The sequence below is a fragment of the Pipistrellus kuhlii genome, unplaced genomic scaffold, assembly GCF_014108245.1.
Source record: "Pipistrellus kuhlii isolate mPipKuh1 unplaced genomic scaffold, mPipKuh1.p scaffold_m20_p_63, whole genome shotgun sequence".
In the NCBI taxonomy this organism is placed as follows: Eukaryota; Metazoa; Chordata; class Mammalia; order Chiroptera; family Vespertilionidae; genus Pipistrellus; species Pipistrellus kuhlii.
This window is the reverse complement of record NW_023425566.1, coordinates 425,244-448,308: the sequence shown is the minus strand read 5'-3', so window position 1 is coordinate 448,308 and position 23,065 is coordinate 425,244. Positions and strand designations below refer to the sequence as shown.

The window sequence follows — 23,065 nt, the reverse complement described above, 5'->3', positions numbered from 1 at the left end:
AGAGCACATGTGCATTATTTCTATCTACTCTGAAAATGTTAGAAAAGAAAAGAAAAGAAGGATTTGAACGGCCCAACAATTCCATTCCTGGTTATATCTCCAACAAAACATGACATACGCTCTCAAAAAGATATGGTTATAGGAGCACTATTCTTAATAGTCAAAGGCTAAAACCCACCCAAATGTCCATCGTGAGTACAATGGGTTATAAATTGTGGTTGTGTTTACACAGTGGAAAACTAGGCAGTTGTAAGAACGAGTGATCTACAACTGTAGGTGAGAATGTGGATGAAATTCACCAACATAACCATGAGTGAAAGAAACCAGACAGAGAAGGGTACAACCTACATGATTTTGTGGATACAAAGGACAAGACAAGCAACTCTAATCTAGTTGGTAAAGAGGCAGGAGAGTGGTCATTCCCGAGGTGAAGTGGGTTGAGGGAGGTGAAGTGGGTGGAGGGAGCATGATGGGTTTTAGAAAATGCTGCTAGCAGTTTTCTTGTGCTGAATGCTGGTTACTTGATGTGTTTAGTTTGTGAAAATTCATTATTTATACTCTTTTCTATATGAATGTTATACTTCACACACACCCCCCCCCCCCCATATTGATTTTTAAAATCAAGGCATGGGGGAGCATGACTGAACTGTGGGGAAGGAGTTAGTGAAAAGGGAAAGATGGCAGAGAGCAGAAAGGAGGTGGATGAGTGCAGAGTGTGGGGTGTAGCACAGGAGTGGGACTTGCTGCTTTCCAGGAGGATGAAGGCCACCTTCCCGGCAGTTTGGTGAAGGGGTCAGTAGAGAGGTGACTTCATGCTGGCCAGCATTACTTGATAGTTTTAAATATATTGAACAGTCTGAAGGTAGAGACGCACATGCACATATAGGTTGCTTTCTTTCATAACCGTTTTTTCTTTTCTAGTCTGTCTCAAGGCAGCCTAGAGAAGTTGCTGCATTTTTAAGTAATACCAGTGGACATTGAAATTCGTGCGGGGGAGAGGATGCGGGGGTAGATTGTCCCTCAGCCTAGCCTGCACTCTCTCCAATCTGGAATCCCTCTCATAATCTGGGACCACTGGCTCCTAACTGCTCATCTGCCTGCCTGCCTGATCACCCCTAACCACTCTGCCTGCTGGCCTGCTTGTCCCCACTACCCCCCTAGCCAGCCTCCTCACCCCCAAATGCCCCCACCCCCACTAGCCTGCTCATCCACAACTGCCCTCCCCTGCCAGCCTGATTGCCCCCAACAACCCCCCTCTGCCAGCTCCCTTGCCCCCAACTGCCTGCCTGTTTGCCCCAACTGCCCCCTTGCCAGCCTGATCAACCCAACTGCCCTCCCCGCCTGGGCCTGATCACCCCTAACTGCCTCTGCCTCTGCCTCTGCCTCTGCCCCACCACCATGGCTTTGACTGGAAGAATGTAAAAAAAAAAATGTCTTCTGGAAAATCTCCCGGTCTAATTAGCATATTACCCTTTTATTAGTATAGATTTTTTCACTCATTAGTACAATGTATAATAGACTCTAGCACTCCAGTCTCCCCGACTCTGTTCCCAGCCGGTGTGTTGGCAGGAAAACAGGTGTGCAGTATCAAAATGGAGCACATGATGTGCCTGGACTGCAGAGTTCTTTCCTACCAGGTAGCCGGTGTAAGTGTTTCCCATTGACCGTCAGTGTAAAAGTCAGACTCATAAATAATGACAGGCTTTGGAAGCTGTGATTAAAGCTACAAATCAAAGAGGAATTTCCATGTATGCACGGTGTAGAAAGGACGGCTGCTCATGAATTAAGTTGGTCTTTCCAGCCAGCTATTGTGCTGTGCTGGTAATAACCATCGGTGGCCCTCAAAGATTTGCAATATGAAGCGTTATGCATTGGCCGGATTTGCTTATACAAGAGCTGATAAATCAGCCTGGGTCTTGTTAGAGAATAGCATTTCTGTGGAGAAAGTTTGCCTTTGCAACTTGCTGTTGAAATTTAGTTAAGTCAACAAGGACCTGCACTGTGTTGGCCTCAGTTTCCCCCCAAAGACAGCGAAGAATCGGGGGTGTTCTTTATCTTTCAGATGGATCAGGTTGGTCTACTCTGTTAGAAGTAGTCCCAATTTAGGAATCTGCATTTGGATTTATAAGCCTGTTAGCAAGAACAATGAGACCACTTTAAATAACATATTAATGAATGGTTTACTCCCGTTCCCCCCAATCATTTACGTGCAGAGACCAGGTTGTTGTTCATTGAGGAGTAGCTAATGAGAAGCTCCAAGAAATGATCAATTATGTAAGTTCTACATTAATACATTCCTCTGTTGTTGTTTTTAAGTACAAATTTGGCAAGTAGACTAAATTACCTCCTTCTTGATGGTGAGCCACTAATCCCCTAACATTTTAAGACGGACAGAGTGGGCCACATCTATCATGTCCTTCCAGCCAATGTCCCCCAGTGCCGTGTCAGAGACAGATATTGGATCGAATGGATAATTGGGCTGGCCCAAGGTGGCATATCTCACCTAGAGTTATAGTGACAGGGTGACATGTTGAATGGAGAATCGTAAATATTGGGTATGCCTGGAGAAGGGATTCTTAATGAAAATGCTTGCCGGGTTAGACTCGCTGTAACATTCTGCCTCCGTCTCTACCTCTGTTCACGTCTGGGCCAATAAAGGTATCTCACTGGGTATGTTTTATTGTGTTTATTTTTTCTCATCTTTTGACTTAAAACCAGTTCTAGCGAGGCTGCTCAGTCAGGGCTTGGTGGCTCCATGGGAAATCTCTGTCTTCCTGGAAGGAAGGGGATGCTCAGTGCACTTTCCTCCACCCTGTTCTCTCCTTTGTCTGGAATGTTCTTTGTCCCTGGCCCAGATCCTCTTTCTTTCCAAGATCAAGATTCCTACTTGATTTTCCAAACCTAACTCAAATGTCACTTCTAGCGAAGCATCTCCCATCTTCTTCTCCCTTTTCCTAGCGGGCCTGGTTACCTCCCCAGTTTATTTACACCTTCATCCTTGGCTCTTGCTTTGGAGAATTGTGCGTTGTTATGTGTATGACAATCGTGTTCCCTTGGGAGTTTTTGGAGTCGGGGGACCATGCCATTTTCATCTCTGATCACTAGTCCTCTGTTGAATATTGAATTACAGTTTACTGTTGTCACATGACGTTAGCCATGCAGAAGATAGTATATTTGAGGTGGGTTTGCTCTTTATAATCTTTCTATTTTTGTCCTAGATCCTTGATCCTCTTCTTGATGCAAAATGACCTATACAATTTATTTTCTTTCTTTTTACTAGATTGTATCAGCTGTACTTTGAACCTGTAAACACATTCACTAGCATTGTACTTAAAACATTAATCCGGCCGAAACCGGTTTGGCTCAGTGGATAGAGCGTCGGCTTGGGGACTGAAAGGTTCCGGGTTCGATTCTGGTCAAGGGCATGTACCTTGGTTGCGGGCATATCCCCAGTAGGGGGTGTGCAAGAGGCAGCTGATCGATGACTCTCTCTCATTGATGTTTCTAACTCTCTATCCCTCTCCCTTTCTCTCTGTACAAAATCAATAAAATATATAAAAAAACAAACAAACAAACAAAAAACATTAATCCGTACTTAGTGTTTTAAAACAGGTAAGAGTTTTGTGAAAACCACTGATACATAGGCAGGTGCTCCTGGACTCATTATGTGTTTTCACTAGAGCGTCCTCAGGCAGTTTATTTTATGCCAAGTCTGCTTTAAATGATGAATATACTGACAGTGTTCATTATTTTCAGAAGGTAAGCCTTGAATGACTAGTAAGCACGAGGGGAGTAAATCCTTGTTTTCCTTGAGTTTTAAATTCCAGAAATTGTTTTTCTAGTGAGATTGTTAATCAGGGAAGAGCCTTTTTCCCCCTTGCTTACCTAACATCAGGGTCAAAGGATGCTAGACTCTGTTATTCTTCTTCTTTTTTTTTTTTTTTTTTAATATATTTTATTGATTTTTTTACAGAGAGGAAGGGAGAGAGATGGAGAGTTAGAAACATCGATGAGAGAGAAACATCAACCAGCTGCCTCTTGCACACCCACTACCGGGGATGTGCCCGCAACCAACGTTCATGCCCTTGACCGGAATCGAACCTGGGACCTTTCAGTCCGCAGACCGACGCTCTACCGCTGAGCCAAACCTGTTTTGGCTAGTCACTGTTATTCTTTGCAAATTGATCAGGACCTTATTGAAGAAGTTTCAGTCTTGTCTTTGGTTGCGTGAGCTCAAGAATGCTGCTCCAGGACCACCTGGTTTTGGTTGGAAAGAGTAGGTGAGCTGCATATCTCTTAGCTGGTTAGCTGGGTTTCTAAACTTGGACTGTCCCCCGGAGGGCAGGTGGCAGCCAAAGCTGCTGAGTGTGATGTAACAAAGTCGCTGGGATATGGGCCATACGGCCCAGGGAAACATGATGGCATGCGGTGTGGGCAGGGCACAGGGTGCTGAGCACAAGGTGTGATAGAGAGGCCGCCCACCCTGTGAATCAAACTGATAGTTCTTGCAAGCCCTTCTGATGGTCTCTGCTGACTTTAAATTGCTAATCATTTTTGGTAAAGGTTAGTGATGTCCTGTATAAACTTGCCAATGAACTTAACATGGGGCAAAAACTTAGAAAGCAGCTTTTGCTCACAAGTTGGTCACAGCATGGAAAGCACACAAAGGCAGTCATGGTCAATGTTACTTTTTTTGTGTTTTGTATTTTATTATTTTATTTTATTTTTTTAAATATATTTTATTGATTTTGTACAGAGAGGAAGGGAGAGAGATAGAGAGTTAGAAACATCTATGAGAGAGAGTCATTGATCAGCTGCCTCCTGCACACCCCCTACTGGGGATATGCCCGCAACCAAGGTACATGCCCTTGACTGGAATCGAACCTGGGACCCTTCAGTCCCCAAGCCAACGCTCTATCCATTGAGCCAAACCGGTCTTGGCTGTCTTTTGTATTTTAAACAAATCACAAGAAGGTGCAGGGGCAGAGGTGGGAGAGTGGACCAGCTGGTAAACAGTGAACATGGAAAGTAAACATTCTGTGTGTTAGAAGGTGATGAGTTCTCTGGAAAAAAATAGGATGTAAACCAGGGTAAGGTGGGGGGGGTGTGGGTGGGAGGCTTGCAGTTTCAAAATAAGGTGGTCAGGGAGGACCCCCTGAGAGAATGAATGGGCAAAGATTCTAAAGAGGAGAAGGAAGTTATCAGAGAGGATGTCTTGGGGAGGAGAATTCTAGGCAGAAGGAGACCCCAGACAGGGCAACAGCCCTTAGCCAAGGAAGTGACTGAATCGTTTGGGAGGTAACAATGAGCCTCATGGCCAAAGTAAAGGGTGTGCCGGGCAAAAGGAAGAATGGGTGCTGAGGTCAGAGCGGCAAAGGTAGGTCAGGTCATTACTGCTGACCTGAAACCTCTCTCTGTGGGACCATCACTCACCAGGGGCTGCTCAGGCAAGTGTGTAGGGCTAGATTTTAACACTTGGTATGTCTTTCTAATAGCACTTCTCAGTTAGGGACACAAGGCAATGTCTGTAGACACTTTTGTTGATGTTGTTAATTCTCACCTGTGGATATTTTTCCATTGGTTTTTAGAGAGAGTGGAAGGGAGAGGAAGTGACTCAGAGAGAGAAACATCAATGTGAGAGAGACATCGATTGGTAGCCTCCTGCATGGCCCCATGATCAGGTCTGGGTATGGAGCCAGCAATCGAGATATGTGTGCTTGGCCAGAATTGAACACAGGACCCTTCTGTCTGTGAGCTGGCGCTCTATCCACTGAGCCAAATCATCTAGGGCATGGAGACATTTTTGATGGTCATAACTTGGGGAAAGCATGGGTGTTCTTGGCATCTAGTGAGGTGAACACTCTACAGTGTACAGCCCCACACAGAGAATGATCACTTCAATAGTGCTGAGGCTGAAAATCTTGCTATCCTATATAATCCTATATAATAAATGGCTAATATGCAAATTGTCCCCTCAGGAGTTCAACTAGCAGACCAGGAGTTTGATCTCTCTCTTTGATATGCGCTGACCACCAGGGGGTGGAGTGGAAGTTGGTGGAACATGACCACCAGGCTGCAGGGCTCTGAGGGAGCTAGGGAAGGAGGAGGCTGGATGGCCAGAAGACGGGGACCCTGATCCACCTGATAGATGGCCAGACTTAGGGACCCTACCCGTGCACTAATTTTGTGCATTGACCTTTAGTATTATTATATAGTTAATCAGCTGTTGATGAAATTAGTTTGTTTTTAAAGACTTTATAAAAAGAAAACATTAAAACATCATGGGAAGAGGTTGTTAATTTTGGTACTTGGTCAGAATGCCTTCAAAATTGCCTTGAAGATAATGCTGGCTCTGGTCACTCATTTGGTGGCCAGCAAACCCAAATATCTCCTGCATGTCCATTTTAGTAAACTCTGGCCCTTTTATTTATAGTACAAAAAATCCAGTACATTGTTTCCAGGTAAATAGTAATAATATTATAGATAATCCTATGAATGTGGACTCATGTAGGATTTTTTCATTTTGAAAGGGGCCAGGATGGTGAGTCACACAAGAGAAAATGACTGCCTGTATATTAAAAAAACAAGTTGATTTTCAGTACTTGGAATAAAAGGCACTGCCATTCGCATATGAACATGATGTTATTGATGGGAATGTTTTTCTTGGATTCCGTGAATGCAGTGTTTTTCAGAAGCCAGTCATTTGTGTCCTGCTTCTCCGATTTCTGCTTTATATACCACCTATGTTTTTCTTTATGTCAGATAATTTTTTAATTTAAACACATTTTACAAGACTTATGTCAGTTGTTTGATATGAAATTTCACCAAAATAAAAAGACAAAAAATAAAATAACACAATTAAAATCTAGACTGACCACAGTTGCCTGCAAAGATTGCAAACCTGAGACCTGCTTTGTGTTAGAAGGAGATTCACCAGCGTCCGGGAAGTGCTCATACGCCAGTGCCAAGAGCAGCTTCCTCTGATTTAATCAGAGTGAACCAGGGATAATTTTCCCACTGTGTGATTTAGTGGCATTGAATGGACCTTCCATGTGTCACACGTGGGGATGTGCTGTCCCAAGCTGTCCATCCTCAGAGGCCAGGTGACAGGCTGTAGATTTGCAGCCTGGCTGGCTGGCGGCTGAGCAGTCTGAGAGTGTGCGGCCCCATCAGTGATAGCACGGAGGCTGATTCTCTTTGTTCTGGAGAGGATTAAAGCTGCCATTCCATTTCTTAGAATAAAACAAATCCCCATAATTCAGATTTCTTACTATTTCAGATGAATTTTTACATCTCTTTCCTTTCTCTGCCCCTCCTGTACATAATATGAATTACCAAAATTTAATTCTACTATATTCATTAGGATGATTGGATATTTTTGAATAAGTCATGTACTTTATATTGAATGTTAGAATTCATTATTTTATTTTAGCAGTTATATTATAGTCTTTGATCTGCCTTCTCTCTTTTCTGAAGCCAAGATCTCTCATTTTTGCAAGCAGAACTGAATGAATTAATGTCTCGGCTGCTTTATAATTCACGTGGGTGCAGCTGCAGGCAGCTTTAGGCTACTTGCTGCACCTCATTTTTGTGGAAACTAGATTTTCTCAGCTTTCTCAGGGGCTGCTAGACTCTCATGAATTGAATCCCGGTAATCAAAGTCTCAGGAGACTGATTTCTATAGAAACCAGTATTTATTAAGTGTCTGCTGTGTTCCAGGCTTATCTGACACAGTCCCAGGGTTTAAAGGCCTCCGAGTTTAGCTGCAGAGATAAAAACAGTCTACTTAGAGTTAATAATGCGCCACTTTATGTAAAACGTTGAAACCTGACAACTGTTCCAATTATTCCCCCTCCTATTTTGTGTTATACCTTTTATTATATAGTATATCTGCAAGGTTTAAATTCCACAATTTCTGCTTTGTATTGCTTTAAGCATCATATATGTTTTGAGGAAATTTTGAGAAAAATATTTTAAAAAATTTACCCACATATTTGCCATTTCCAATGCTCTCGATATCATTTGAAAATAACACTTCCAAATTGTCATTCCTTTTCATTCTGCACAACTGCTTTTAGCTTTTCTGTAGATTACATTGGCTGCCTGTGTTTAAAGGGTATGCTAAAAATAAATTCTTGAAATTTATATAGTGTTATTAGCCAGTGTTACCTCAATAAAAATAAATAGATAAATAAAAAATGTAAAAAGTACCCAACCAGTGTAGCTTGGTGGTTGAGCATCAAACCATACACAAAGAGATCACTGGTTCAGACCCAGTCAGGGGACATGCCTGGGTTGTCGGCTCCATGTTGCAGGGTGTGCAGGAGGCAACCGATCAATGTTGATATTTCTCTCATCACTGTTTCTATTTCTCTTTTTTTCTTCCTCTCTCTCTAAAAAATCAATAAAAACATATTAAAAAATTTTTAAATAAAAACAATTTAGGGTTTTTGTTTTTGTTCTTTTTTTAATTGATAGTGTTATTTCATCTTAATTTTGTAAGGATCTTTCACTGAATATGAGGTTGTGGATTGACAGTTTTTCTTTCAGTCCTTTAAAGATGTGTTTAGAAGGTCTTCTGCCTCCAGTGTTTCTGATGAGAAGTCGGAGATCATGCGAATCATTGTTCCTTGTATGTAATGATTGTTTTCTTCTGTTGCTTTCAAGATTATCATTTTCGGTTATTAGCAGTTTGACTAGGATGTTTCTATGTGTGGTTTTCTGTGTGTTTATCTTCCTGGGATTTGCTCAGATCCTTGATTATGTACATTTATTTGGAGAATTTGGGGACTTTATTTTATCATCTCTGGTATGGTATGCCCATGCAATGAATTTTTGAGTTTCAGATATTTCCATTTTAGAATTTTTATTTGGTGTCTTTTTATAGTTAACATATTTTTTTCCTGAAATTCCTTATGTTTTCATTCATTTTAGGCATATTTTTCCTTTACGTGCATAAGCATTTTATAATAGTTGCTTTATTATTTTAAAATATATATATATATATATATATATATATATATATATATATATATATATATATATTTATTTTTACAGAGAGGAAGAGAGAGATAGTTGTTTTAAAATCCTTGTCTGAAATTACAACAGTTAGATTCTTTTAGGTTCAATCTGTTTTGATTTTTTTTTCTATATTAGCTAGTTCATGTTTTTCTGTGTGTTTTTGTTTTTTGTTTTTTGTTTTTTGAGTAAGGTTGGATTGTAACCTGGATATTGTGAATATTATGTGCTATAAACTCTCTGAACTCTGCAGTATGCCTTCAAAGAGTTCTGATATTTTTTGTTTTGTTTGAATAGGTACTTAAATTGATTGAGGTTAAATTGTTAACCTCTGTCTCTCCTATAGGGGATAGTCTCCCAAATCTCAGTCCAGTTCTTTTAGCCTTACCTATGCCGTGGAGAATTCCACACAAATGCATGATTAAGAGTCAAGACAGAGTCTGGATTGAGTTAATGTAGAGGTGTCTCCTCACTGATGTTTTTCTTTCCAGGAGGTCCCCCTTCTTCCCCTTACCCACACATGCACACTTTCTAGTTGTTGTGATTGCTCTAGTCTAAACACTGGAGATAGAAACACAAACAATATCAATAATTTAATTATAATACTTGCAGCTGATGTTTTCAGAGTGCTTATGTAACTATGTCTGTGTGACTGTTGTTCTGTCCGATGTCATTTAACCTACACTACAACAATCATCTCAGGTAGGCATTCAACTTTAGGGTGAGACAACAAAATCAGAGATGAAATATTTATCCAGAGTTGACATACCTTATAAGAGACAGAGCTTGCTTTCATAATCAGGTATTTTGACTCAAGATCCCATACTCCTACTGATTATATGTTTACCTCTAACATTTTATAAATGAGAGAACTGGGATATAACCTTTAATTTTTCTGTTTCCTTTAGATGCTTATATTTTTGCCATTGGTATTCTACAATCTAAGCATTAATTTATTATTAATCATTCAGTTTAGGATTTGTAATTCTTCAAATTGGATATTCATACTTTTTTCCATTCTGACACTCTTACCCATAATTTCTAAGTATTGCCTCTTCCTATTTTCACTAATCCCTCCTTCTATAATTTCCATTGGATTTTTATTGGATTTTAGACCTTAGCACTCCATTTTTCTTTTCTTTCTTTTTAAAAAAATATATTTTATTGATTTTTTACAGAGAGGAAGGGAGAGGGACAGAAAGTCAGAAACTTCGACCAGCTGCCTCCTGCACCCTCCTCACTGGGGATGGGACCAGAATCGTACCTGGGACCTTTCAGTTCAGAGACCAATGCTCTACCCACTGAGCAAAACCGGTTCTGGCAGCACTTCATTTTTCATGTGCCTTAATTGTTGCTGAGTATTTTCCAACTCTTTATTTCTCTGTCTAGTGTTCTGGGTGATTTGTCGGATCAGTCTTCCAGCTCACCAACTCCCTCTTGAACTGTGTCTAAACTGCTGTTTAAGCAGCTACTGAAATTTTTTTTTTTTATCAAATTGTTTCTATTTTTCTTTTCTACATGGTTCTTTCTCAAATGTACTTATTCTTCCCACCCCCACACTCTCCTTTTTATTTTATTTTATTATATGCTAGGAGCCCAGTGCACAAATTTGGGCACCTTGAAAGGAACTGTGGGCTGCGAGGCTGCAGTGGGCACAGGGGCATGTCTCTGCTCATCCTCTGAGCCCCCACCTGGCCCCTCCCGCTGCGGTCTCCAGGTCCGCTGTCTGCCAGCAGCCCAGCTCCTGCTGCCGCCACTCCCACACATTGATGGCACCGCTTGCACCCGCTGACGGCGCTGAACGATCAGGACTGGCACCATTGAACAATCAGAACTGGCCCCTGGTGCCGGCAGTGGGTGGCAGTGGCAGCCCCAGCAGTGGGTGTGAGTGCTGGACATGACTGCGGTGCTTGGGAGCAAAGAATTTTCAGTAACCACCAGAGGCTCCCACTAATGACAGCAACTGGCGCCTTGGTCTCACCTGCTCCACCGTCTCTCCAAGGCCAAAAGCTGCCATGTTCTGCATGTGCCCCCTGGTGGTCGGCACATGTCATAGTGACTTTTCAGTTGTTCAGTTTTTCTGCCACTCATTCTATTTGCACGTTAGCGTTTTATATATAGATATAGATATATAGATATATAGATAGATATATAGATATATAGATATACTTGAGGCCCAGTGCACAAAATTCATGCATGGGTTGGGTCCCCAGGCCTGGTCGGTGATCAGGGTCGATTGGGGCCTTCCGGCCGCCAGCTGGGGCCTTCCTTCCCCTGGCTGCCGGCTGCTGGTCAGGGCCTTCCTTCATTTTGTGCCATCCCCTGATGGTCAGTGTACATCATAGTAGGCAGTCGAACTCCTGGTAGGTTGAACTCCTGAGGGGACAATTTGCATATTAGCCTTTCATTCTATAGGATATTTTTAAAATCCTTACCCAAAGGTATTTTTCCTTTTTTTTTTTTTTGTTTTTTTTTTTTTAAGAGAGAGTGGAAAGTGAGGAGGAAAGACACACAGAGAGAAACATTGATGTGAAAGAGACAGATGGATTGGTTGTCTCCTGCATGCACCCTGACCAGAGCTGGGATGGAGCAAACTGAGGTACATTCCCTTGACTGGACATTGAACCCAGGATCCTTCAGCCCTCAGGCTGATGTTCTGATTACTGAACCAAACTGGCTAGGACCATGGTTGGCAAACTGCGGCTTGCGAGCCACATGTGACTCTTTGACCCCTTGAGTGTGGCTCTTCCACAAAATACTTAGGCCTGGGTGAGTCTGTTTTGAAGAAGTGGCATTAGAAAAAGTTTAAGTTTAAAAAATTTGGTTCTCAAAAGAAATTTCAATTGCTGTACTGTTGATATTTGGCTCTGTTAACTAATGAGTTTGCTGAGCACTGGGCTAGAATATTATGATATCTGTTTTTTTATCCTACTGATAATCCATTTCCGGCTTTTCTAATATTTTTAATCTTGAGGTGCAAATTCTCATTTGTTGTGTCTGCTAACTCTTCCTCTTCTTGATGGTTTGGAACCATGTATAGTTTGAAAAATTTTATTGCCTATTTATCTTCAGCAGGATTATTTCATGAAATTTCATGCTTATTGGATTGTTACAGTCTCTTTAGAACAGATTCTTTCATTTGCTTGCTAGGATGCCAAAATTGGAGTAAATCTGGACAGTGACCTTCCCGGTAGCTCAGTGTGGCTCCTGCTCTTTGCAGGTGGTGTAAGTTTGGACTCTACAGTCATAGGTCATGCAGGTCTGTGGGTTTTTGTTGTTGTTGTTTTAAATCCTCACTTGAGGATATTTTTTTCATTGCTTTTTCAGAGAGAGTGGAAGGGAAGTTGGGGGAAGGGAAAGAGAGAGAGAAACATTGATGGGAGAGACATATTGCCTGGTTGCCCCCCACACGCACCCCATGAAGAGCAAACCTGAAACACAGGTCTTTGTCCTTGACCGGTAATTGAATCCTTGATCCTTTGGTGTGCGGATCGACATGCTAACCACTGAGAAACATTAGCCAGGGCAGGCTTGTAGTTTTGATTTTTCAAGAGTGACAACCTCTCCTCCTACTCCCTTTATAACTGAAGGCCCCTTCCCACAACTGTTTTCCCACATGAACTCATTTTCCCAACATCCTGTTGGAGTGAGGGTGAGGTTTTATAGCCAGCCTCCATAGGACAACTTGGATGCGTAGAGAGGTTAAGTCACTTCCTCTGGTCACACAGCTGGTAGTTGTAGGTAGGGGGTTCGATCCAATTCAGTGTCCCTGGGCTCAGCCACCCCACTCCATTGGATGGAATGAGGTGCCTGCTTTTAGCAGGGGATGAAGGAAAGCCCAGGATTGAGGAGAAAGAGTCTGTGTGACTAGTGCTCATTGTTGGCTAGAGGGAGTCAGAGGAGCTTGCAGACATCCACGTGGAGAGTCTGGTTGGGTGTTGTCAAGCCAGGGGTGTTGGTCCATGGGCATTGAGTTATGGAGTGGATGAAGCTGTATGACAGGCACATGTAAGACAAGACAAGACATGGGCAGGCTTCCTGTAATATTCTTGCTTATGGGCTCAAACTTGTTTTTCTTTTGACAATTTTAAACCTGTTTGCACAGAACTCCATGGCCATTTTCATAAGTGAGCTTCTTTGGTCACTTGCATCTGAGTTCCCTGGTAGAGAGGTGCCCCATCCGCAAGGAGAGGTGACCAGGGCGTGGGACCAGTGGACCTAGAAGAGCATTCTGTTTTCTTTATGACTCTGGTCTCTCCCCTTCTCCTGGATGATGAACCTCCCTTTCTTTTAGATGATGGTCAGCTTTGCAGTCCTCAGGCTTCAGCTGGAAAGGGTGGTGGAAGTGCACACTTAGGAGTGTCTTTTTTCCCTCTTCTCCTTCAGATGGATTTGAAGATTATGGCCCAGACTGTGACAGCATGAGGGTGACAGCCTTCTTGGACATCCCAGGCCAAGAAAACCTGCCTCCCCTCACTCGCCTGGAGAAGTATGCTTTCAGCGATAACGTCTTCAACCGGTAAGCTCCGCCTGTTCTTTGCATGTTCACGCCCCTTGTTGTGTCTGGGTTAGGCTGACACTGGTGGTCACTTCTCAGTAACAGTTTAGTGGGGACTCATGGATGAGGTGGCCTATGGGCTGCCTCCAGGATGTTGGGGTTCATTTATATTAGGCTTTTCCATTATTCTCACTATTGTTTTACTGACCACCTGGTAAGTCAGGAAGGGAGTGTGGGTGAAATTTCATGGTGTTTAGATAATGATTGTAACTGGGCTTCTCTCCCCTGTGCAGTACTGGAAGAGGTAGAGTGCATGGGAGACTGGGACACACCCCTTGGAGTCTTGCTGGCTTGTCCTATTGACTGCGCTGTGCTTCAGGGACTTTCCTGCAGCTTGTCCTGCCCCATCTGATGTCATCCCTTGTGGTGCTGACTGGAATCTACTCCAGACTCAGATTATGCCTCCTACTCTCAGCAGATGACCTTGACTCTTGTTTCACAAAGAAAGCAGAAACTCAGGCATGTCTTTTAATTTCCAGTCTGCCCCAATCTGTATCTGAAAGCATTCTTCCCTCCTGTGGCAGGGAGAGTGCCTCTCTTCTTGTCCATTCCCTCCCTCAGATGTACCTCTGTCTGCATCTTCCTTCCTACCCATTACACTCACCCTTTCCTTCCACTTGCAGACAATTGCATGTCTCTCCTTCTAGAATTCTCTTCCTGCCGCCTTCCTTCGTATCTTCCCCTGAGGACATCATTCTTCTGTAAAGACGGAATGCCACTCAGAGTCTCTTTCCTTACCTTCCATTCACTCTAACTTTAAAAAATTATATTCTATGTCTTTACATCTATTAAATCATCACAGGCTCACAGCAATTGCTACTGAATGAGTCCGGTTATTATCCCAATTTTGCAGATCGGAAAATGATGGTACTCTGAATGGCGTCTTTTGATGAGCAATTCTTAATTTAAATGTAGTTCACGATCTATCCATTTTTTCTTTTATGGTTAGTGCTTTTCATGTCATGTATAAGAAACATTTGCCTCCCCCAAGGCCACCAAGATATTTTCTTATATTGCTTTCTCGAAGTTTTATTTGTTTTACCTTCCACATTTGGATTGATGGTCCACCTGGAATTGCTTTCTGTGTTTGTGAATAATGTGAGGTAGCATATTTCCTTTCATGTGGTATCCAGTGGACCCAGTGCCATTTATTGAAAATGCTATCTGCTATCTGAGCTCTTCATTTCCACCTTTGTCTTAAAGGTGTCAGGTAGAGTAAGTCCTCCCCCCTTGTTCTACATGCGCCTGGACTGGGGATCGAACCCCCCACCCAGAAATGTGCCCTGACTGGGAATCAAACCTGTGACCTTTCTGTGCATGGGACAATGCTCCAACCAACTGAGCCACACTGGCCAGGGCTAAGAGGTTATTTTTAGACTTTTAGAAATAATTTCACACAGAAAAGTTTCAAGAATAGAAACAGTTATTGTATATCTTTTACTTAGATTCATCAATTGTTAACATTTTGCCACATTTGATTTTTTATTCTCTCTATAGTTTTACTTTTTATTTTGAGAGTAAGTTGTAGAAACCATGTTGTCTTTCCTCTAAATATTTCATTGTGCATTTTTCTAAGAACAAAGACATTCACCATTCACTTGTATAATCATAGTACAATAATAAAAATGAGGAAATTTAACTTTGACCCAATACTATTGTCTAATATAAAGATTTCAATAAAAATTTTCCAGTTGTCCTAATAATGTCCTTTATATCAGATTTAAAAAATATTTTTTAGCCCAAACTGGCTTGGCTCAGTGGATAGAGTGTCAGTTCCAGGTTTGATTCCAGTCAAGGGCATGTACCTTGGTTGCGGGAACATCCCCAGTAGGGGGTGTGCAAGAGGCAACTGATCAAAGACTCCTCGATGTTTCTAACTCTCTTTCTCTCTCCCTTCCTCTCTGTAAAAAGAGGCGAGTGAGGGGAGGCAGGTTTTCCTGGCCTGGGATGTCCAAGAAGGCTGTCACCCTCATGCTGTCACAGTCTGGGCCATAATCTTCAAATCCATCTGAAGGAGAAGAGGGAAAAAATACACTCCTAAGTGTGCACTTCCACCACTCTTTCCCTTCCTTATTCAGAGAGGAAGGGAAAAGAAGAGGGATAGAAACATCAATGATGAGAGGGAATCATTGACCAACTGCCTCCTGCACACCCCCTACTGGGGATTGAGCCCACAACCCAGGCATGTGCCTTGACCAGGAATTGAGTCATGACCTTCTGGTTCATAGATCAACACTCAACCATTTAGCCACACTGGTTGGGAGATATATATATCTGTTTGGGTTTTAGATCCAAAATCCAATCCAGCACCACATATTGCATTTAACTTTTATGTTTCTTTAGACTCCTTGAATCTCTTAATAGTTTTTCAGTCTTTGTTTGCCTTTTAAGATATAGTTGACGTATACGAAGAGTACAGGTAATTTACTTTATAGAATAAACTTACTGAAAGTTTTAAAAATCTTCAATGAAGTCTGAATTTTATATAATGCTTCTTTCACATCTGTTGAGATTATCAGATGATTTTTCTTTTTTAATCTCTCTTCTTTAATTTTCTATAAGACTTCTGTTATTGTGAAATATGACACAGAGATAATTGGATAAAATATACATGTAAAGTCCAAGGCATTTTTATGAAGCAAGTACCTATGTAGCCATTACTCAAGTCATCCTTAAAGTCTGTCCCCCATTCCTGACCATCACTTTCTCCTGCCCAGCAGTACCCCCATCTAACTTTTATCTTCACCACATCCTTAATTTTCTTTCACTTTTAGCACCTAAATATATACCTTCAGATGATATAATTTTATTTTATTGTTTCTGAACTTGACATATATGAAATCCTGTAGGATATGTTACTTTGTGGTTTTGCATATAGTTTGAGTTGCTTCTTATACAACAGTGTTCTGACATTTTTCCATCTACTGTTGTTTTCTCACTATTATGAACAGTTTTGTGTCTGGGTGCACATTGTAGGCATTTCCGTATACCCAGGAGAGAACTGTGTGATGAGCAAGCACCCTAACCTACTTTAGTGACAATGGCAGTTTCCCAAAGTGGGTGCATCAGCTTACAGTCCTACCTTTGTCCCACAATTTATCTGCCAGTTGGTAATGCCAGCTTTAAAATTTTCAGCTAATCTGGCAGTGTGGTTGTGTATATATAACAATATCACATTGTGATTTTAATTTATGTTTTCCTTACTTAGAAGTTTGAACACCTTTTCATATGTTTGCTGGACTTCTGTATTTCTTTGTTTTTCTTTTTGTGAAATGCCTTTTAAAATTATTTGTTGGGGGTGGGGAGATAGATTGTCTGTCTTTTTCCTGTCGATTTGTACAGATTCTTTGTGTATTCTAGATTTCAAACCTTCCGTCACCCTGTAGCTTGAGTTTCAGCTCTCCTTGTGCTGTCCTTCTAATAACCAGAGCTATTCATTTCCATGTAGTTAAATTTATCCACATTTTTCTTGACCCTTAGTACATTTTGAAGCTTTCAAAAAATGTCTTCCTTCACCCCAATATCTTAAGCATATTTTTTATATTGCTCCAAAGACTTTATTTTTTATTCTTTCACATTTATGCCTATAATCTATCTGATTTTAATTTTTGTTTAGTGTGTATAAGTGGTGTCCAGCTTCATTTTTGTAATTGTCACAATACCGCTTATCAAAAACACATTCTTTCCCCAGTGTTCTAGGGTGCCTCCTCTTATAATCCAGTACCTGTTCATGACAGTCTTTGTCTGACTGAGTCCTCTTCTAGTGGTCTGTCTCTCCTCAGCCAACACCATATCATCTTGGTTACTTTCGTTTTGTAGTAAGTCTAGATATTTGATTGAGTAAGACTTTCCACCTTGTTTTTCTTCTTTGATGTGACTTGTTATTTTTTTAAAGTTTTTCATCGATTTTAGAGAGGGAGGAAGAGAGAAACATCATTTTTGGGAGAGAAACATTGATCAGCTGCCTCCTGCATGCCGTTGCTGGGGATTGAGCCTGAAACCCAACTGGGATTCGCCCTGACTTGGAATCGAACCAGCAACCTTTCAGTACATGGGATGAAGCTCCAGCTAACTGAGCCACACTGGCCAGGGCATGACTTGTTATTCCCAAGCCTTTGCATTTCCATATGTTTCAAAATAAGCTCATCAGATGCTCATAAAACAAAACAAAACAAAACAAAACATCTAGGATTTGATTGGGTTTGTATAGAACCTGTAGGTAATTTGGAGACCGTTGCTCCCTTAACAATATGTAGACTTCCAATCCATAAACGTTATATTTTTACATTTATTTAGGTTTTCTTAAAACCCTAATAAAAGGTGACCATTTTCTCTGTAGAAGTTTTGTGCAGTTATGCTGGTGTATTGTAAAGGAAATCGGAGACATTATATATCATTCTATCCAGTGAGACTTAAACCTAATTGCAGTGTTATTATCACACTCAGCCAAATTAGCAGTAATGCCGTCTAGCCCATCAGTCCATGCCAGTTTTCCCTGGGTGTCTCAAACTGTCTTTTTATGGTTGGTTGGTTTGTATCATGATCCAAATAAGGTCCACACATTTCATTAGGTCGATGTGTCTCTGAAGTGTTTTTTTTGTTTTTTGTTTTTTTTTACAGTTTTCTCCTTTTGATCTTAAATCTCTTTAAATCTCTAATTGGTTATTCCTCTCATCTTCTCCCTACATCATTTATTTATTGAAGGGGTCATTAGTCTTGTAGAGTTTTCCACAGTTTGGATTTGGTGGTCATTATTCTCACGGTGTAGTTTAACATGTCCCTTTGTTTTCTGTAAACTGAAAATTGTTTTTGGAGATTTGATTAGATTCTGCTTCAAATCTTGTTTTTCTTATTTATTTAATTTTTAAATTTATATTTTTTCCTTTTTGTCGAATTTATTAGGCTGACACTGGTTAACACAATTATACAGTGTTCAGGTGCACAGTTCTACAACATATCATCTGTACACTGTATTGTATGTTCACCACCCCAAGTCAAGTCTTTATCCATTACCATTTACCCCCTCTATACTCTCCTCCACCTTCCTCAGCGCTCCCCCCCCCGGGGGGGCAATCACACCATTGTTGTCTGTGTCTATGGCTTTTTCTCTTTTTTTCCTTTTTGTGTTCAGTCCCTCCACCACCCACACATAGCCCTTCACCCCTCGCCCTTCGACAGCTGTCTGCCTCCTCTCTATGAGTCTGTCTCTATTTTGGTTGTTCATTTTGTTCATTAGATTCCACATATGAGTGAAATCCTCTGGTACTTGTCTTTCTCTGACTGGCTTATTTTCTTCTCCATCAAATTTTGTTTGTAAACACTCCTTCATATGTTGTTTTATGTACTTATTACAGAACATCAGGAAGCAATGTCTGCTGCCCCACTTTTAGAGATGTTACTATTGCGCCGTGGGCACAGGTGTTGGACGCTTTCATTATAAAATTCCTCACCGGCCTTCCTCTAATGATGTTAGTGGTCTCAAACAATCACTGCTAGGTCTGTTATTTCAGTATGTGTTGGGAAGTGGTAATTTTCTCTCCATTGTCCATGATATCTGTAGTATGGCCCATTTCCCAACCTCTTATTGCTTATTGTTGCCTTTCCTATTTTCCCCCTAGATAATTCTTATCAGAGGCTTATTAACTTTATTAGTTATTTCAGAGTATCAAGTTTTGGCTTTGATATTCGCAATTGTTCATTTATTTTCTAGTTAAGTAATTTCTGCTCTAATCTATATCATTTTCTTCCTTGAAGATTTTTTTGGGGGGGCAGTTTAATTGCTGTTCTTTTTTCTTCTTGTGAGGGATGCTTAACTCTTTATTTTTATTTTTTGCCTTTCTTTTGTAACACCTGCATTTTACATTGTAAGATTGCTATTAAATATAAGTACTTAAGTATTATGTTATTTTTATCTTTAAGTTCTGATGTGTCATATTTCATTACTTTTCAGTATAAAGCATTTAAGTGCCCATAATGATTTTTTTCTTAAACCAGTGAGTTATTTACAAGTGTTGTTTAATTTCTAAATATTTGAGGGGTTTCCAAATATTTTTCTGTTATTTGATTCTTAGTTTAAGTCTTTTTATTTTTTTATTTTTTATCAGAGAACATACTTTGTATTATTTCTCTTTTTAAAGTTGTTGTGGTTTTTTTGTTTGTTTGTTTGTTTTGTTTTGTTTTTAATCCTCACTTGATGATATTTTTTCCCATTGATTTTTTTTTTTTTAAGGGAGAATAGAGGAGAGGGCAAGAGGAGGGGAAGAGAGAGAGAGACAGAGAGAGACAGAGAGAGAGAGAGCGCGAGAGCGAGAGAGAGGGAAAAGAAGAGAGAAAAGGAAAGAGAAAAGGAGAGAGAGATAGAGAGAGAAACATTGGTGTGAGAGAGACACATTAATTGGTTGCCTCCTGCACATGTCCCGATGGGGCTGGGAATCAAACCTGCAACTGAGGTATGTACCCTTGACTGGGAATCGAACCCATGACTCTTCTGATGCTCAAACCACTGAGAAAAACTGACCAGGGAAAATTTGTTGAGATTTATTTTATGGTTCCATCTGCTCTAATTTGGTCAGTGTTCCATGTGCACTTAGAAAGAATGTGCATCCCAATGTTTTTGGGTGGAATATTTTATAAAAATATCCATTAGGCCAATCTGGTTGGAAACTGTTTATATCTTCTATCTTTTTATTTATGTTCTGTCAACCACTGAGAGGATTGTTGGAATCTGCACCTATGATTATGGATATATCTATTTTTCTTTCTATTCTCACAGTTTCTACTTTATGTATTTGTTATTGAGTGTATACACATTGAGTATTGCTTTGTTTTCTTGAATAGATTGCTCCCTTTATCACTGTGCAATGTCCCTTTTTAATCCTTGGTAATATTCCTTTTTCTGATACTAATATATACACTCCAGCTTGGTTTAGTGTCTGTATGGTGCATTTCTGCCCACTTATTTTTAACCTATCTATGCCTTGTACTTAAAGTGTGATTATTGTAGTTGGCTGGGTGTTGCTTTTAAAAAAAATCCAATTTAATAATTTCTGCCTTTTAGTTTGAATGTTTAGATCATTTACACATGATGTTACTGTTGATATGGCTTGATTTAAATATATCATCTTGCATTTGTTTTCTATTTGTCTCACTGTATTCTTCTTGGTGTTTTCCTCTTTTTCTACTTTTTAAAGAATAACTAATTTTCAAAAATAATTCCGGTTGATCTCCATGATTGGCTTATTAGTTATACCTCTTCTAAAAATATTATTGATTGTTTTAGGAGTTAAAATATACTTCTTTTAAAAATATTTTTTTTTTATTGATTTCAGAGAGAAAGGGGGAGGGAGAAATATAAACATCAATTATGAGAGAGGATCATTGATCGGTTGTCTCCTGCAGGTCCCACACTGGGGAGTGAGCCTGCAACCAAGGCATATGCCCTGACCAGGAATCAAATCATGACCTCCTGGTTCACAAGCTGATGTTCAATCATGGAGCCATGCCAGCAGCCTATAATATACTTCTTTAACTTATCACAACATATGTTCAGATAAAATTATACCACTTTGCATATAGTGCAAGAAACAGTATACGAACCTTATAGCAGTATATTTCTACTTCTTCTCTCCATCTTTTTTGCTGTTGTTTTCCTGCAGTTTATTTCTACACATGTCATAAACCCTACAATTCCTTGTCCTATATTTGCTTTAGGAAGTCAGTTAAAATGAGAAAAAAAATGTTTTTTATCTTTGCCATTATTTTTACCATTTTCATACTTTTTATATCTTTTTGTAAAATACCCATTCCCATCAGGTATCCTTTTGCCTCTAGAACTTTCTTTAACAGTTCCTATTAGTACAAGGCTGCTGGCAGTGAATTCTCACAGCTTATGTTTGTCTGAAAAATTCTTCATTTTACTTTCTTTTTTTCTCTCTCTCTTTAATAGACTTATTTTGTGAGCAATTTTAGGTTTATAGAAAAATTGAGTAGAAAGTACAGAGTTCCTGTATTCCTTAACTATCCAAGCATGTCTAAGCCTAACAGTAGACCTTCAGCGTATTAACCACATATTAATCCTCACAAAATTAAAAATAATTTTTTATATTACCATATTACCTTTTTTGTTGTTGTTGTTAGTCCTCACCCGAACATATTTTGCCATTGATTTTTAGAGAGTGGAAGGGATGGTGTGAGACAGAGAAACATTGGTGTGAAAGGACATTGATTGGTTGTCTCTCACATGATCCTGCAACTGAGGTATGTGCCCTTGCCTGGAATCGAACCCAGACCCTTCAGTCCATGGGCCAATGCTCTATCCACTGAGCCAAACCAGCTGGGGATAACCACACTTATCTTGAAGTCTTAGTCTGAGGTGTTGGACATTTGGACCCCATGTCCTCACCCTTCCTTGTCTCTCTGGAAGCCCGACCCCTGCTCATTCTCAATCTCGTCTTTCCAGCTCCCGTCCTTGTTCTCTGTCATAAGGACCTTGTCACTGTTCATCATCCTTGGTGTTCTGGTCTACTTATGGGCCTCAACTGTGAGCTTCTTCAGGCAGGACCTGGAACCTTCTTGTCTCTGAACCCCAAGCTTATTGCCCTGAGTCTGGAGCCAGAATGTAACTGCGTAAGTAGCTGAGGGAAAGAAGGGACAAAGACAGGAAGGCTTACTTCCATGGTTACATTTCCAGGGAACATTGCCATGTAAAGTTAAGCCATACTCCTTCTTTATAGTTTAAAAAAATCCATGAAAATAATACTTACTTGTTGAAACATTTTGCAGTTTTAGGTGTTCAATAGTGAGAGTCCCCTCTCCTCACTAGTCTTAGGTAATGACTGGCAACAGTTCAGTGTATATTCTTCATATATGAATGTATATGTGTGTATATATATGTATGTATGTATAGGTGTGTATATATATGTATGCATATAGCGTGTCTTTATGTGTACATGTTTTGCACATATATACATAAATATAATTTGTGTTAAGAAACGAACTCATACCATATGTAAAATTCTTTACCTTGCCTTTCCATTTATTGTAGCCTGGCATCTGTTTAACTCAGTGCATATCCACGGCACCTTTAAAAATGGTTGTATAGTCCAATTGGAGTGCCTCAGTTGGTTGAGCAATGTTCTGTGCACTGAAAGGTTGCTGGTTCGATTCCCTGTCAGAGCACATGCTTGGGTTATGGGTTTGATCTTTCAGTTGGGGCATGTGTGTGAGGCAACTGATTCTCTCACATCGATATTTCTCTCTATCCCTCTCTCTAAGCATGTCCTCAAGTGAGAATTGAAAACAATAATAAAAATAAATAAATAAAAATGGTTGTATAGTATGTCAATGCATAGATATATCATAATTCATTTAAGCTTCCTTCTTTTGATAGACATTTTGATTGTAATTCTTTGCTTATATTGTAATACTGATGGCTGACACCCTCGGGGGCTTTTCATGTGCTTAGTACCGTGCTATGAGCTTCCCACGCAT

General features: G+C 40.3%; 1 protein-coding gene across 16 annotated transcripts in view; it reads left to right on the top strand.

The window, feature by feature from the left end:
- LOC118708759 (serine/threonine-protein phosphatase 4 regulatory subunit 1-like) overlaps nt 1-23,065 on the top strand; it is an 82,225-nt gene that overhangs the window by 11,031 nt on the left and 48,129 nt on the right. For all 16 annotated transcript variants that reach the window (XR_004984716.2, XR_004984715.2, XR_004984717.2 and 13 more), the window contains one exon: nt 13,405-13,537. Coding sequence is in view for 12 of the 16 variants with exons in the window: in XM_036420201.2 (XP_036276094.1) it covers nt 13,405-13,537 (133 nt within the window). In the remaining 4 variants the exon portion in view is untranslated. The remainder of the gene's footprint in view (nt 1-13,404; nt 13,538-23,065) is intronic.